Source organism: Melanerpes formicivorus, unplaced genomic scaffold (genome assembly GCF_026170545.1).
Source record: "Melanerpes formicivorus ecotype bairdi unplaced genomic scaffold, bMelFor1.0.p_v2 SCAF_6, whole genome shotgun sequence".
NCBI lineage: Eukaryota > Metazoa > Chordata > Aves > Piciformes > Picidae > Melanerpes > Melanerpes formicivorus.
The window spans coordinates 30,385,926-30,400,704 of NW_027142358.1; the positions used below are offsets into that span (position 1 = coordinate 30,385,926).

Consider the following 14,779-nt stretch of genomic DNA (forward strand, 5'->3'; position numbering starts at 1 on the left):
CCTCGTCTGGTGAGAGGTGTCCCTGCCCATGGCAGGGGACGTGGAACTGGATGCCTCCCAACTCAAGCCGTTCTATGATTCGGTTTCTCAGAGCAACTGCTAGTCCCATCCCAGAGATGTGTGCCCTGTGGAGCATCCCTCCCAAATGGTTTTGAATCCCTTCAGAAGAAAGACTTGGGGTGGCTGGCTGTAAATGCATCTTGGTGCTCTCCCTTTGCCCTTTATCACCCCAGTGGTGCAGTCTCAGGAAGAGCAGGTTGGCTAGTTAGAGGGCTGGGCAGGATAACATCTAGACTAGAAACCACCTGCTGGGATGATTTAAAATACTGAATTTTTGTTCAGAAGGGCACACAGACCTGTGCTCTATTGTCCTGTTAGCAAGACAAGTTTGCTGGGCCTCTGTCTAACATAGTTGCTCTCCACAGCAGCCAAGGAGGCAAAGAAGATTAAGGGGGAAAAGGAAAATGCATCTGCTGTTTCCTGTATTGAAACAGAGCAGGGGATTTAAGCCTCACATCACTTTGCAGTTTCACAGAGCAAGGAGGAAATATTTCAAATAGCTGGATCTTTTTTTGTATGCTAAGGTATGGCTCAGTGATACTTACATACAAATCTGTCCAGAAAGGTGAAGGTGATTGTGAGGTGCTACTTATCACACCAGTACTGAATGCTCTATTACTTCTGTCTGATGTTTACATTTCAGCTCCTCCTGTTTTGCAAGCCTGCACATAATGGCTCAGGCTTTGAAGATGACATATTTCAGTCTTTATTTTCATGTCTCAGAAGGAAACAATGAGGAAAAATTGAGGGTAAGTCTGGAAAGGGAAGATGAAGGTAGTATCAGGGAAAAGACAGTAATGGGTGAGACTGTGGTTAGGACTAAGAAGAGCCCTGGGGCTGTTTAGACTTGAGAAGACTGAGAGGGGATCTGATCAATGTCTGTAAGTATCTGAGGTGTCAAATGGAGGTGGCCAAGCTCTTTTGGGTGGTGCACAGTAATAAGACAAGGAACAATGGATATAAACTTGAACATAGAAGATTTCACCTCAACATGAGGAGAAACTTCTTTACAGTGAGGGTGACTAAGCAGTGGAGCAGGTTGCCCAGAGAGGTTCACAGTATCACTTAGGTTGGAAAGGACCTCGAGGATCACCGAGTCCAACCTATCAACACAGACCCCATGCCTAGACCATGGCACCAAGTGCCACGTCCAATCTCCCCTTGAACGCCTCAAGGGTCGATGACTCAACCACCTCCCTGGGCAGCACATTCCAATGACAAATTACTCGCTCGGTGAAGAACTTCCTCCTCACCTCGAGTCTAAACCTCCCCTGGCGCAGCTTGAGACTGTGTCCTCTTGTTCTGGTGCTGGTTGCCTGGGAGAAGAGGCCAACCCCTTCCTGGCTACAACCACCCTTCAGGTAGTTGTAGAGGGCAATGAGGTCACCCCTGAGCCTCCTCTTCTCCAGGCTAAACAATCCCAGCTCCCTCAGCCTCTCCTCACAGGGCTGTGTTCAAGGCCTCTCACCAGCCTTGTTGCCCTTCTCTGGACATGCTCAAGTGTTTCGATGTCCTTCTTCTGTGGAGTCTCCTTCTCTGGAGACTTTCAAAACCCACCTGGATGCATTCCTGTGTGGACTACCCTGAGGTGATCCTGCTTTTGGCAAGGGGGTTGGACCTGATGCTCTCTGGAGGTCCTTTCCAATCTCTAACATTCTGTGATTCTGTAAAGAAGATGGATTTGTGTGGATTTATGAGCTCTGATCAAGCCAGTGAGCACCCCACACTTAGCTACTGACTCTTCAGAGAGCCTCAACTGCCAAATGAGGCACCACAATGAACTATGTGAAGTTGGAGGAATCATCTGGGCACCATTTAATTGGAAAACTACATCATTTTTTGATGTCAGGTTATAGAAATCCGTGCAATGACACCACCTTAAACACCAGTCTCTGACTTTTAACTGGTGACAGAGAATGCTGGTGAAATCACAGGCATGAAATTCCCAGAATTCAGAAACTGTTGAGAGCAGGCTCTTCAGTCTGGATGTGTTGGTATTTGTCTTTGTCATGAACAAGCTTTGGCCCATAGTCTTGCCTGCCTTGGGGCCACTGAAGCCATGGGACTAAGCTGCCCATGCAGCTCCAAGGGTCCATCCAAACTGATCCAGCCTTTCTGCTCCATGACCTCTTTCCCAGATTTAACTGTCTTGGTGGAACAGAAAGCAGGATGGCACTGTCTGAAGACAATAACTCATGTTCTAGTGATAGACACTGCCTCAGGTCTGCTTTGCTGCTTTTTTTTTGTCTTCATGGGCAAGGCGTTCTGTGTCGCAGTTGTTGGTGTGAGGGAGGGCTGAAAATCTCCTCCATAGCTGGGTGATATTTGCACCTACATGGATATAAGTATTATCAGCAGACTGCTCTCAACACTGATGGCATCTGAAGAAGTCCACAGGAAACAGTTGCTCCAGAAAAACCAAAAAAAGACCTGCCTCAGGCTGCTGCAGTCTGCTGCCTTGGAATGGTGTATCAGGATAGAGCCAGAAACGGGAGGAGAAAATCAAAGTGTTCGCCTGGTGAGGATAAACAATGTCTTCTCTTTCTCATTCAGTTGAGTTTCTGCACTGAAACTTGTGGTTCTTGACTTCCTGTAGGTTGTCTGGTAAAGAGATGGGGGCATCAGTCTAAGTCTGTCTTTCTCAGTTGCTTTTATGCATGGACACCACCAGAAGGCTAATTTGAAGCCAGAACGAAACCTGTACATATGAGGAAAGAAGTTAAATGGTGAAATGGAGTTTTTTTAATTGCACAGAGAAAGAACAAATGCAGGGACTTGGCTCTACCTCTGAATAGCCATGGACTTGGCTCTACCTCTGAGTAGCCATGGACTTGGCTCGACCTCTGAGTAGCCATGGACTTGGCTCTACCTCTGAATAGCCATGGACTTGGCTCTACCTCTCAGTAGCCATGGACAAGTTTGTGTTGGAATCAAAGGAGTGAAGAGCTAACTGTGTAAAACCATGGAGGGAAGAGCAATAGGAATTGCTGATCAGATTTCCTTACATTTTCAGTAAAGAGATGAAGATCACTGAAATAGGATGTCTAATATGTGCTTGGTAGGTGGTGCTGCCCATGCTGATAACAGCAGTTGTGAGAAGCAGAGCATTGGAGGAAAATGTGTCCTTACCTACTGGAAGCTTTTTAACAAAATATGACTAATTAAAGGAGGATGCTGCCTGCTTTCTAAGGGAAAGTTATGTTAAGTGTAGATTTGGCTGAGGGAGCTACAAAAATGTCTCTTGGCTGAGCTTAAGGGCAGGATGCTGTTTGAAAGGCTCTCAAGGAGTGACTCTCCTAGCATCAGGGGAGGTTTAGGTTGGATGTTAGGAAGAAGTTCTATACAGAGAGAGTGATTGCCCATTGGAATGGGCTGCCTGGGGAGGTGGTGGAGTCGCCGTCATTGGAGGTGCTCAGGAGGAGACTTGCTGGGGTGCTTGGTGCCATGGGTTAGTTGTTTAGGTGGGTTGGATTGGTTGATGGGTTGGACACGATGATCTTGAAGGTCTCTTCCAACCTGGTCTCATCTCTTCTCTCTTCTCTTCTCTTCTCTTCTCTTCTCTTCTCTTCTCTTCTCTTCTCTTCTCTTCTCTTCTCTTCTCTTCTCTTCTCTTCTCTTCTCTTCTCTTCTCTTCTCTTCTCTTCTCTTCTCTTCTCTTCTCTTCTCTTCTCTTCTCTTCTCTTCTCTTCTCTTCTCTTCTCTTCTCTTCTCTTCTCTTCTCTTCTCTTCTCTTCTCTTCTCTTCTCTTCTCTTCTCTTCTCTTCTCTTCTCTTCTCTTCTCTTCTCTTCTCTTCTCTTCTCTTCTCTTCTCTTCTCTTCTTCTCTTCTCTTCTTTCTCCTCTGGATTTAGGTGTTCTGCTGGTGGAGTCCCAGTGAGGACTACACTGGAGGTGCTGGAGGAGGTGTGCCCATAACCAACCATCTGTTCCCCTTAAAGCTCACTGCTAGACTGAAGAGAGCTGCGGTGAGGGAGAGGTCTGGCAGTGAGATCAGTGGGCAGGATTTGGCATGGAGATCGGCAGGGCAGCCAGAGCAGCTCCCCACGCTCGGCTCCTGCCGCAGCAGCATCCCGAGAGCAGCCTGCTCTCAGCGCAGAGCAAGAGAGACATCTCTTGGCACCACGGGGTTGTGCTCTCCAGTTGCTCTCTCCTGGCAGCGTGCCTGGGACAGGACTTTCAACAAGTCACCCAGGAGTTTCTCCTGCTCTCCCTGGGGGTACCTGCGTGGGGGGCTCTGGGCTGTGCTGACAGTGTGGTGGTGGCCCAGGAAGAGGGGAAGCTGAGCCAGCGCAGCATTAAATCAGCAGCTGTGCTCCAGGGGTTACAGATTCCTCTCTCCTTCATTGGAAATTGTGTGGAAACAGGTGCAAATGTGGCAGTGCTGATCATAGACCTGCTACCAGTGCTTTGTTCTTAATTTACTTTTAAGGGCTGAGTTAAAAATCTCACTCACAGAGTGTGGCTAATCTCACATGATTAGGCAGAGTACAAATTAACTTCTCTGCTTGCTCTATGGACTGCAGCTGAAAAACCACAGTCCTTACCTCCAGAGATCTGTCCTTTTTCAGGCTGAGATGTTAATTCTCTCTGTGCATGGAGATCTGTGCTTTTTTAGGCTGAGATGTTAATTCTCTCTATGCACAGAGATCTGTGCTTTTTCAGGCTGAGATTTTAATCCTCTCTGTGCACACTACTCACCTTTGGTTCAGACAGCAGTATATGATGGGGTTGTACATCGTTGAGCTCATGGCAAGGAGGAAGATTGCAAGATAAACCTGCTGAATGTACTTCTGCTGGTAGATGTCTTCCTTGAAACTCCCCAGGATGAAGTAGATGTGATAGGGCAGCCAGCAGACAGCAAAAATGATCACAACTACCACCATGGTCTTCACAAACTAGGAAAACAAACCCAGTGTGTTATTCCTGGGCCTCTAGGTCAGCATCTGGGCTTGCTGGGGGAATGGGAAGTGCTGCTTCTGTTTTGGGTCTCTTTTGCCCTCCCAAAGTACTGAGTGTGGTATGCAGCTCTGGGAAAGAAAGAAACCAGCCCTGATGGAAACTAGGAGCAGAGAGACTTACAGCAAGTTTCCCACTGCACCAAGTGGACTTTGTGTAGAGGAACTGCTGTGTCAGAGAGATGTGGTAGGGAAATGGGATAACTGCTGTTACAGAGAAACACCCCAAACACACCAACCCACCCACCAACTCCTTCTCCCCCCAGCTTGTCCAGAGTTTATCCCTTTACCCCTGGCCCAAAATATTTTGTCAACCTTTCAAGCCCGATCCCACCAGATTTGGTATCAAATCAAAGCTCTGATTTGGAATCAGAACCAGCAGGGCTGGTGTGCTGAGGGTAATTATTTTGAAGCTTCACTTCTGACCTTTTTTTTGGCATTAACTTGGTGTTCATAGCAGACTCTGTTAAGGTGGTTGTCTGGAGCTGCACTGCTCCACAGAGTAATTCCTATAATGCTGTATGCAACAAACATCACCATTAAAGGCAGTAAATAGATCAGCACGATCACTGCGATGTGATACCTGAAAAAGAAGAACAAGCATGCTTTTATAATCAATGAAGGGCTGTCTCTCAGCAGCTGTCTTTTGGCCACATGTCTGGCTCCCACTAACTTCAACCCAAAAGCAGAAAGAAGCAGAAACTCTGCCCACAAACATCACTGCAGTGACTTCTGTAAATAGCCAAAGCTCCTCTCTCTTGGGTTGTGATGCTTAGCCCCTGAAATGGATTCACTGCTCTTTGCAGACAGAGGGATATCACAGTGTCACAGTATAACTAAGGTTGGAAGAGACCTCAAGGATCATCGAGTCCAACCTGTCACCACAGACCTCAGGACTAGACCATGGCACCAAGTGCCACGTCCAGTCCCGTCTTGAACACCTCCAGGGATGGGGACTCCACCACCTCCCTGGGCAGCACATTCCAATGATGAACGACTCACTCGGTGAAGAACTTTCTCTTCACCTCGAGTCTAAACCTCCCCTGGCACAGCTTGAGACTGTGTCCCCTTGTTCTGGTGCTGGTCGTCTGGGAGAAGAGACCAACCCCTTCCTGGCTACAACCACCTTTCAGGTAGTTGTAGAGGGCAATGAGGTCTCCCCTGAGCCTCCTCTTCTCCAGGCTAAACAACCCCAGCTCCCTCAGCCTCTCCTCACAGGGCTGTACTCAAGGCCTCTCCCCAGCCTTGTTACCCTTCTCTGACACATTCAAGTGTCTCGATGTCCTTCTTAAACTGAGGGGCCCAGAACTGGACACATTTATCTTTTATCAGGGGATTTATAGTTCATGGTGCTGTTCAGCCATGAACTTTGTTATCCCACTGCAGTCAGGAAAGGGAGAGGTTGGAGACTCGTGGCTGTGCAAATACAAACCTTTGCATCACAGGAATGGAAAAGGAGAGTTTGGAAAACTACAGAGTAGTTTTCACTTAATGCTGCTTACACACCTCCAGGGATGGTGATTCCACCACTGCCCTGGGCAGACTATTCCAATGTCTGATAACCCTTTCAGTGAAGAAATACTTCCTGATATCCAGCCTAAACCTCCCCTGGCCCAGCCTGTAACCATTTCCTCTAGTCCCGTCACTTGACACCAAGGAGAAGAGGCTGCCCCCTCCTTGCTCCAACCTCTCTTCAGGGGGTTGTACAGAACAATGAGACCTTCCCGCTGCCTCCTTTCCTCCAGACTGAACAACCCCAGCTCCCTCAGCCCTCAGAGTAACCTGATGAATGCAGCAGCATCCACAGCTTTATTTGGCAGCAGTAAAAAGCCTGGATCAGAGACTGCAAAATGTAGCTTTGCAGCTACCAGGATGCACAAAGTCAGCAGGGCTGACTCTGCTGATAGCAAGGAAGGACCACTGCCTGCTTCCAGCATGCAGAAAGTCAGTGGCAGTCACTGGTGTACTCGAGCTGCTGGCTGGTTTTGTTTGTGTGTGCAGGCACAATTATAGATCACCAACAGGCTCCTTGTTTACTGCTCCAGCTGAAAGCCCTGGCAGCTCCTTCAGCCGTGTTTTAGCTTGTCCCTTCCTAGCTTTTCATGTTACCCCACAAGTTTCTGCTGTCTCCCTCATGCTGGGGGGTTGATTATTTTAAGCAACCACCATTTATGGGGAGGGAACAACCTGCTCGCTCAGTTATAGCAGCTGTCAGATTAACATAAACAGTGTGAAAATGAGGCTTAGGCAGGAGGGCTCTGGCACAGGCTGCTGGCAGTCACCCCAAAAGGCTGGGTGCAAATGGTCTTTCTCAGTGTGACAATGCTCTGGAGTTATTTGCCCCATTAGCAAGCAGGATCACCAGCGTTGCAGGGAGCTGTCAAAATGGGTGTTGGGGATTTGCTCTTTGGGGTAGCTGCAAATACCAGAGCAAGGACTGCCTATTGTTGTGTTTGTGAAACATGGCAAGCTTGTCCCTGCCTGTTTCCCACCTTGCCCTGTTGTCCTCTGTGTGGAACTTCTTTTGAAGGCCTAACACCATGTGCAGAGCACAGCAAAGCCCTTTTGGAGTTTCCATCCTGGGAGGGGAAAGAGAGGATGGGAGCCTAAGCCTGAGCATATAGCAAAAAGAAACTTTTCATCTTGCAGTTTTACTACAAAGTGAAGCTAGGCCCAGGGGAAACAAATTCTCTGTGGTTAAGATCCTTTATTTTGGTGAAACTGCTACCAATGCAGTCCCTTCATATCCAATATTTCTCAGGCACTGGCAGTCACAGTAGTGCATTGTTTTGGGGCTGGTTTTAAATTTGTTTCAATCATAATTATCCCCATTTTGCCTGCAGAAAAGGATTTGCCTTTGTTCTGAAGTCTAGAAGTCAGGAAGGCTGATTTTACTCAACTGTGAAGGTTTTGGAGACCTCACAGTCAGTGGAGGAACCCAGTTCTCCATTTCTTTTTTTGGTTTCCTGTGGGTTTCTTAGTATTTTTTTCCCCCCTTCAGTATTTGGACTAGCCCATGAAGGGCTGCACATGGCTTTTTCTCCATGGTGTGTATTACAGGCATCTGTCCCAACAGATCCCTTGCTCAGGATGATTTCTGGGGAGTGCTGCTTCCAGTTTCCTTTCCAGGAGAGACACTGAAACCTGCAAATCTGAAGCTGTTCAGGCAGAGCGAGCTGGTGAATAAAGGGAGGTGGTGTGTCCAGAAGCTACTGAACACAGGTTCAGCAAGTTCTTTACCATGAGGGAATGCTGGAACAGGTTGCCCAGGGAGGTAGTTGAGGCCCCATCCCTGGGAATATTCAAGGTGAGGCTCAAAAAGGCTCTGGGAAACCTGACCTGGTTGAGGATGCTCCTGCTTACTGCAAAGGAGGTTGGACTAGATGACCTTTGGAGTTCCCTTCCAACCCAAACCAATCATTGATTCTGTGATTCTCTTCAGCTGAGGATCCCAGAAAGAGCCTGCCCTGTTATTCGCCCTGTTCAGGACCAGCCTTTCTAGCCCACAGAGATTTTGTTGGCATGCTGGGAACCTCTTGTGTCAGTCCTTCCCAAACTGCGGATGTGGGAGAAATAAACCTCATGCTTTTCATCTGAATGAAGTAGTCAGCAGTGACTTTTATGTATGTGGTTATCTGCTACCCTTCCTTCTCAGCTGACAGGAGCCTAGCTCACTGTGTTCCCCAGCATGGAGTACAACCAGGGAGCCCCGGGAAGAACATCACCCAACATGAGAACCTTTTACTCTTTGCTCTTCTCTGACTCTGGAGACTGGGAATGACTGACTGCCAGTGGCTTGAATACACCAGAGCTTGGCCAGGCTTACATGGATCTCCTGGAACCTGCCATATATTAGGGTGAAAACCAGTTAATTTGGCAATAATTAACCACAGGAGGTATCCAGCTGTCTGCCAGAGATGAAGACCATGAAGGGGAATGTGTCCCTGGTGTGTGGAGCTGGGCAAAAGCACTCACAGTGAAGAATGGAGGCAGGGAGTTTATCACTTGGGTTTAGTTAGAAAAACTGTTTCCAGCTTGTTAATCAATTTGTTCCTTTTCCACAGTCCTTCCATATAAATATGTTGTGCTTGATAAATCTCTCCACCTGCTCTGTGTACCACATGCTTTGAATAATGATTAATCACAGCACATCCCCAAAATGAGGGGCATGGCTTGTTTCATCTGGCTGAACAATCTGACTGTGAAGCAGGAGGAAGTTGCTGTGAGGGTTAGGAGCTTTTGGGAGTGCAGCTGTGTGCCCAGACAAGTCACTCTATAAAACCTTAGGATGTTTGAAACCTGCTCCTCAGAGTTTTGTTTTGTTGTTGGGTGTTTTTTTGTTGTTGTTGCCTTTTTTTCCCCCCACAAACCAGCATAATTTTTAGCTGGCTTCTCAGCATTAAGGATAACCAGTTTCTTCCTGCTGGTTGGAGGGAGAAAATCCAAATTACTTAGAGTCAAAAAGTTATTGCTTCTTTAGTGTCATAGTATCAGTCAGGGTTGGAAGGGACCACAAGGATCATCTAGTTCCAACCCCCCTGCCATGGGCAGGGACACCCCACACTAGATCAGGCTGGACAGAGCCTTAGAGAATTTTTGTGCTGGTTTCTCTTAAATCCACTGAGCTCTGTTTACTCTGTATCTGTTTTCAAAGCAGGGGAGGATGGTGCATCAACCTTCTTTACCCTGGGCCGTGGTTACCTGGCAGCTTTTTCACAGCCAGCTTCAACTGAGCTTAGATGGGCTACTCCAGTCCCATATTCCCCTGCTGTATGGTTCCCTCCTCCACATCCTCTCCCAGCACTTCCTGTAACCAACAGTTTGGAGAGGAAAGGAATTGCCCTGCTAACTTATGCATGAATTGGAAGTTTTCTTGTTCCTCTTACGTGAGCTGGTGCTTGGATCCAACATCATCAGGCCAGACAACAATGCATTTGGTCGTCCCGTTGTCCATCATGATCTCGGCATAGAAGCACTGCGGGAAGGCGAGCCCGAATGCCACCAGCCAGATGATCCCAATGATCACTCTGGTGCTGCCAGCTGACAGCCTGGGCTTGAAGGGATGGATTATTGCCACGTACCTGCAAGAGGAATAGGTAAATGCTTTTACAGTTGGCTTGGTAAACTCTATGACCAGCTCAGCGAGGGGGAAAAAAACCTCACCCGGGGTGGCAGAGTGAGCTTTAGTTATGGAGATGCTTTGATAGGTTTCAAGGCTATAAATACTTAGAAGGAGCTAAATCCTTTCTGAAGAGAATGATTACAAGTCTCAGGGCAGAATTTATTAAACCCACGTGCTTCTGGTGTGAGGAGGAGTCCTCAATATAGCAAGGACATAGACCTGATGGAGAGGGTCTGGAGGAGGGCCATGAGAGGGTCCAGGGGTTGGAGCACCTCTGCTACATGGCCATGCTGAGGGAGCTGGGCTTGTTCAGCCTGGAGAAGAGGAGGCTCTGGGGATAGCAGCCTTCCAGTACCTGAGGGAGGCTTACAGGAAGGATGGCGAGAGACTGTTTACAAGGGACTGTGGTGACAGGACAAGGGGCAATGGCTTCAAACTAGAGAAGAGCAGATTTAGACTGGATATCAAGAGGAAGTTCTTCACTATGAGGGTGGTGGAACACTGGAACGGGTTGCCCAGGGAGGTGGTTGAGGTCCCTTCCCTGGAGATATTCAAGATGAGCCTGGATGAGGCCCTGGGCATCAAGATCCAGTTGGGGATGTCCCTGCTGACTGTGGGGAGGTCAGACTGGATGACCTTTGGAGGTCCTTTCTGGCCTGGACCATTCTGTGATCTATGTATTCTGCATATGGTCACAGGATGTGTCAGGGCTTGGAAGGGACCTCTGAAGATCTTTGGTCTTCAGAAGTATTCTCCTGACATTTTCTTCCTCTTCCCTGCCACACACCCCCCCCCTCCCCCCCCTTTTCTGTTGTTTTTTGTTTGCTTGGGTGTTTGTTGTTTTGGGGGTTGTGTGTGTGTGTTTTGGTTTGGTTGGTTGGGTTTTGAGGTTGTTTCTTTTTGTTTTGCTTTGTGTTTTTTTCCCCTAATTAATTTTTGAAATGCATTGTTTGTTTGGTTTGAAATTTTGGGCTGTGGACTGTTCGTGTTGCTTTGGAGTTATGCACTGTTTAATACTGTGCTCTTTTCTCCTTCTTCCACCCCAAAAAAACACCCCAACCCCTAATTATTTCAATCTCCTCTGACACCCTGTATCATCACCACAGCAGGCTGGAGTCTCAAGTATCCTTTACCCTGATTATTCCCCGCTGATTTTCCCCACTGTGCCATCCACCTCTGCCCATAAATGCTGGCATGCTTGCAGTGGAAAGGCTGACCCTTTGGTCCCACACCTGCTCAGAGCCCTCATGGCACATCTGACTATTAGATTACTTGCAAGCCCAGAGCACTCTCTGGTTTTAAGTTCCCTGTGCAGAAATGTGTGGTGTTGTAATGAGTAGATAATCAATTATGCATTTCTTGTCATGCTTGCTGTGTGCTTTGTGCTTTGGTGTGGTTGCCACAAAGGCAAAACAGGGTGGAAAATGCCAATTGCCTCCTAGTTTTCCTAGTGCAAATCTGACAGGATCTGTGTTGTTTCTTGGCCAGGGCCTGGGGAGAGAACTCTGCCCAGCCGCTGCTGCAGGACAGACAGTGACTGCACGGACAGTCAGCAGAGTAAGCCAGCCAGAGCTGCATGGCAGCAGAGCCTTATTTAGCTGTAAAATTGCCATGAGACCTTGCTTTCCTTTAGCTTGTCCTAGGCTCAAGTACACTGCTCAAATCTGGTCAGGCAGGAATCAAGTGGTGAATGTTTGCCCACAGAAGTGACCAAACTGACCACCTGTGGCTCTTGGTGGACAGCAAGTCTTGGGTCTAAACAATGCCCCATGCTGCAGGCACCAAAGGGCTCTAGGTGGAGGTGAGCTGTGCTTTTAGGCAAACTCCTGCAAGCTGGGAGAGCTACCACATCTGCTCTGATCTGGCTGCATTTGCTGTGTGGCAGAGCTGCTTTTGCCTCCCTGCTGCTCAAGCTCTCTGTGCCCCACTCCTTGTGACATCCTGGGACACCAGGGGCATGCTTCTGGCACCCTTCCTCCAGTCCCTGTCCTATGCAGACAAAACAAGCTGAATTTTGGGCACTTCTGTACACTTTCAGAAGAGGGCCTAGGAAACTTTGCTAACTGGAGTGTGAAACTTGAGCTGATATATAAAGTTTCTGCCTGGAGTGCTGCGGAAAGTGTGAGGTAGAAACAGCTGCTTGGTTACACAGAGCAGCTTGAAACAGGGAAACAGAGTGGCCCTAAACCCAGTGGTGAGCAGTATCACCAGGGCCTTTTCCATGGAAAAGATGATTTACAGAGCTGTGACTCCTTAGCCTCCTTCCTTACAAGAAACCCCTTCAAAAAGACATTGTTTGATCAAAGTTAAACAACCGAGCCCAAGTGGACACAAGTTCTCATAACAATAAATGAGAGCTGTGAGTTTCCAGGAGACAGTGTCGGGAGCTATTTTAAGGTTAAGCAAAGAATAGCTAAATATGGTTTGCAGTGAGAAGCCAAGTTTTCTTCCTGCTCTGTGCCATGTGATGAGAGAGGGTTTTGGTCTGTAGGTGCTTTCACCAAGAGTCCCCAGGGAAGGAGAATAGGGAAGCACAAGGACAGGGCATGGGATGGATGTGTTTAAATAAAAATAATATGCTTTGGCAGACCACTTGCATGAAATAGCAGTTACCAACAGCCCTTGATTTAAAGCCAAGAAAAAGAGCATTTGAGTCTCAAACTGAGCTGCTGTTGCTTCTCAATAGGGATTTGCTTTCATCTGGACAACTGCAGGCTGATGAAGACATTGTTCATCCCTGTGCTTACTAGCCATCCTTCCAGCAACCACAGGGGCCACCGCCCTGATCTGCACCATGTGCCCAGCTCTCGTGTGGGTGTCAGCAGGTGTTACACACACACAGGTCAAAGCCACCTATCCCCTCCTAGCTGTTTGGCTTGGATTGTCTATCGTGTGCTTCCCTGGGCGTGCTGGGGTGAACTGAGCTGTGAGCGGGGGCGGGAGTCGTGAGAGCAACCCTGATGACTCACGGAGCAATGCTTGTGGATGGCTCCAGAGGGACGCTGGCTCCCTGCCCAAGCCCTTCATGGATAAGCACGCTTGATAAGGAAAGGAGGAAACTTGAAGGAAACTGCAAAGTCAACAGGAGGGCCTGATAAAGAGCCACCAGGTATTTCTGGACACCAGGTCTGGCTACCTGGGGAAAGACCTTAGCCGTGAAATCACGGCAGGGGCACAGAATGAAAAAGAGACAGATGTTCCCAGTGCCGCACAGAGGGGAAGAGGCAGAGAGAGAAGATAGGAAGGGTGAAGGGAAGGAGGGCAGAAAGCCTAGAAGGGAGCTCAGCCACCTCCTTTTACATGCTGTAGCCATTAAGAGAGGAAATTCCCAGGGACTTTTGGCTGCTTTCTAGTAAAAAGAAAAACAGTGTCACGCTACTTAACAATGGGCTGTGAACACAGTCAGACTCCACAAATTTCAGCTTGAGCAAAAGAGACTTGGCAGATATAAAAGAGTATTAGGAAAATACCAAATTACCTCAGAAGTCAAACAACATCACTGTAATTACTTTCCTCCCTCTTGGAATAAGTCATTCTTCTGAACTACTGGAGCAAGACTCTGCCACTGCTGGTCCAATTCCCATTATTTCTGGGGGTTTGCTGAACTCACAAGCAGGATTGTGTGGATGCTGGCACTCTCAGCATCCTGCAGCATATTTGTATCATTCCAGCTCTGTCCAAATCCTTCTCATGGCTTACAAAAAAAAGGGGGTGTGCAGGAATGACTGAGAAACAATTAATGCTCAATACCACAGGAGTGATAATATAGCAGCCACTGCAACTCGTTACACATTCAGGCGTGACTCAGGCCAAGGCCAAGACTGAGGAGCTGTCCTTTCGTGCCATGTATCTACCCCCACGGTCTATTTACCTGGTACTCCTCCCACTTTGCTGATAAGGTGCCTGATATGCTTAGGTGGGGGAACAATTGCATAAAGTATTGCAGTAATTGTTTTATTAACTTAGTGTGCATTGATTATTTTGGGGGGGGGGCGGTGGGGGGGATGGGACACGACACCTTATCTTCTCCATCCCTCTTACCTCTCTGCAGCCACAGCTGTCATGGAGTAAATGCTCACAAACATGGCGGTGATGGGGAACCAGTTCTGAAACCTGCAGAACTCCTCGCCGAAGTACCAGACGTTGTGGCTGGCGTAAATGAAGTTGAAGATGGTGTTGAAGGTGGACATCAGCAAATCCGAAAGAGCCAGGTTGACGATGAAGTAGTTGGTAGCAGTCCTCATTCTCCTGTGCGCCAGGATAATCCAGATGACGGTGACGTTGCCGACGACGGAGGCGATAACGATGAAGGAATAGGTGATAGCCCACAAAGCAATCTGCCAGCCCGGCTGGGTGAACTGCGTTACCGCCGTCCAGTTGCTGCTGTCCTCCGGGGGCTCAGCCTGTGAAGCGTTGCTAGCATTGAAAATGGAGAACGTGCTCATGGCTTTGCCTTGGGCTAAGGGCAAAATGAAGTCTGCCGGCGTCTGCTCATTTTCTGGCGGTAGGTGCTGGTGTGGTGAGTCCCCATGCACACGCCTTAGAAAGACGACAGGATGAGATGTCTCGTGTCCTCTCCTCCTGTTTTCCAAGCGATGCAATGCAGTTCCAGGAAGAGGTGAACGATACTGAGGGCCTCCTCC

General features: G+C 48.3%; 1 protein-coding gene across 2 annotated transcripts; it reads right to left on the reverse strand.

Annotated features, from left to right (window-relative positions):
* On the reverse strand, positions 1-14,779 carry TACR2 (tachykinin receptor 2). 2 transcript variants are annotated; one of them, XM_068140294.1, is made up of 5 exons: positions 14,178-14,779; positions 9,901-10,095; positions 5,441-5,597; positions 4,758-4,954; positions 1-2,758 (listed from the first exon to the last, which is right to left on the reverse strand). In XM_068140294.1, exons 1-5 carry the CDS (start codon positions 14,579-14,581, stop codon positions 2,563-2,565), a joined length of 1,149 nt encoding a protein of 382 aa, XP_067996395.1. In that variant the 5' UTR covers positions 14,582-14,779; the 3' UTR covers positions 1-2,562. The 2 variants fall into 2 exon arrangements, with proteins under 2 accessions (XP_067996395.1, XP_067996394.1); XM_068140293.1 differs by lacking the exon at positions 1-2,758 and having other exon boundaries at positions 4,754-4,954; positions 14,178-14,672.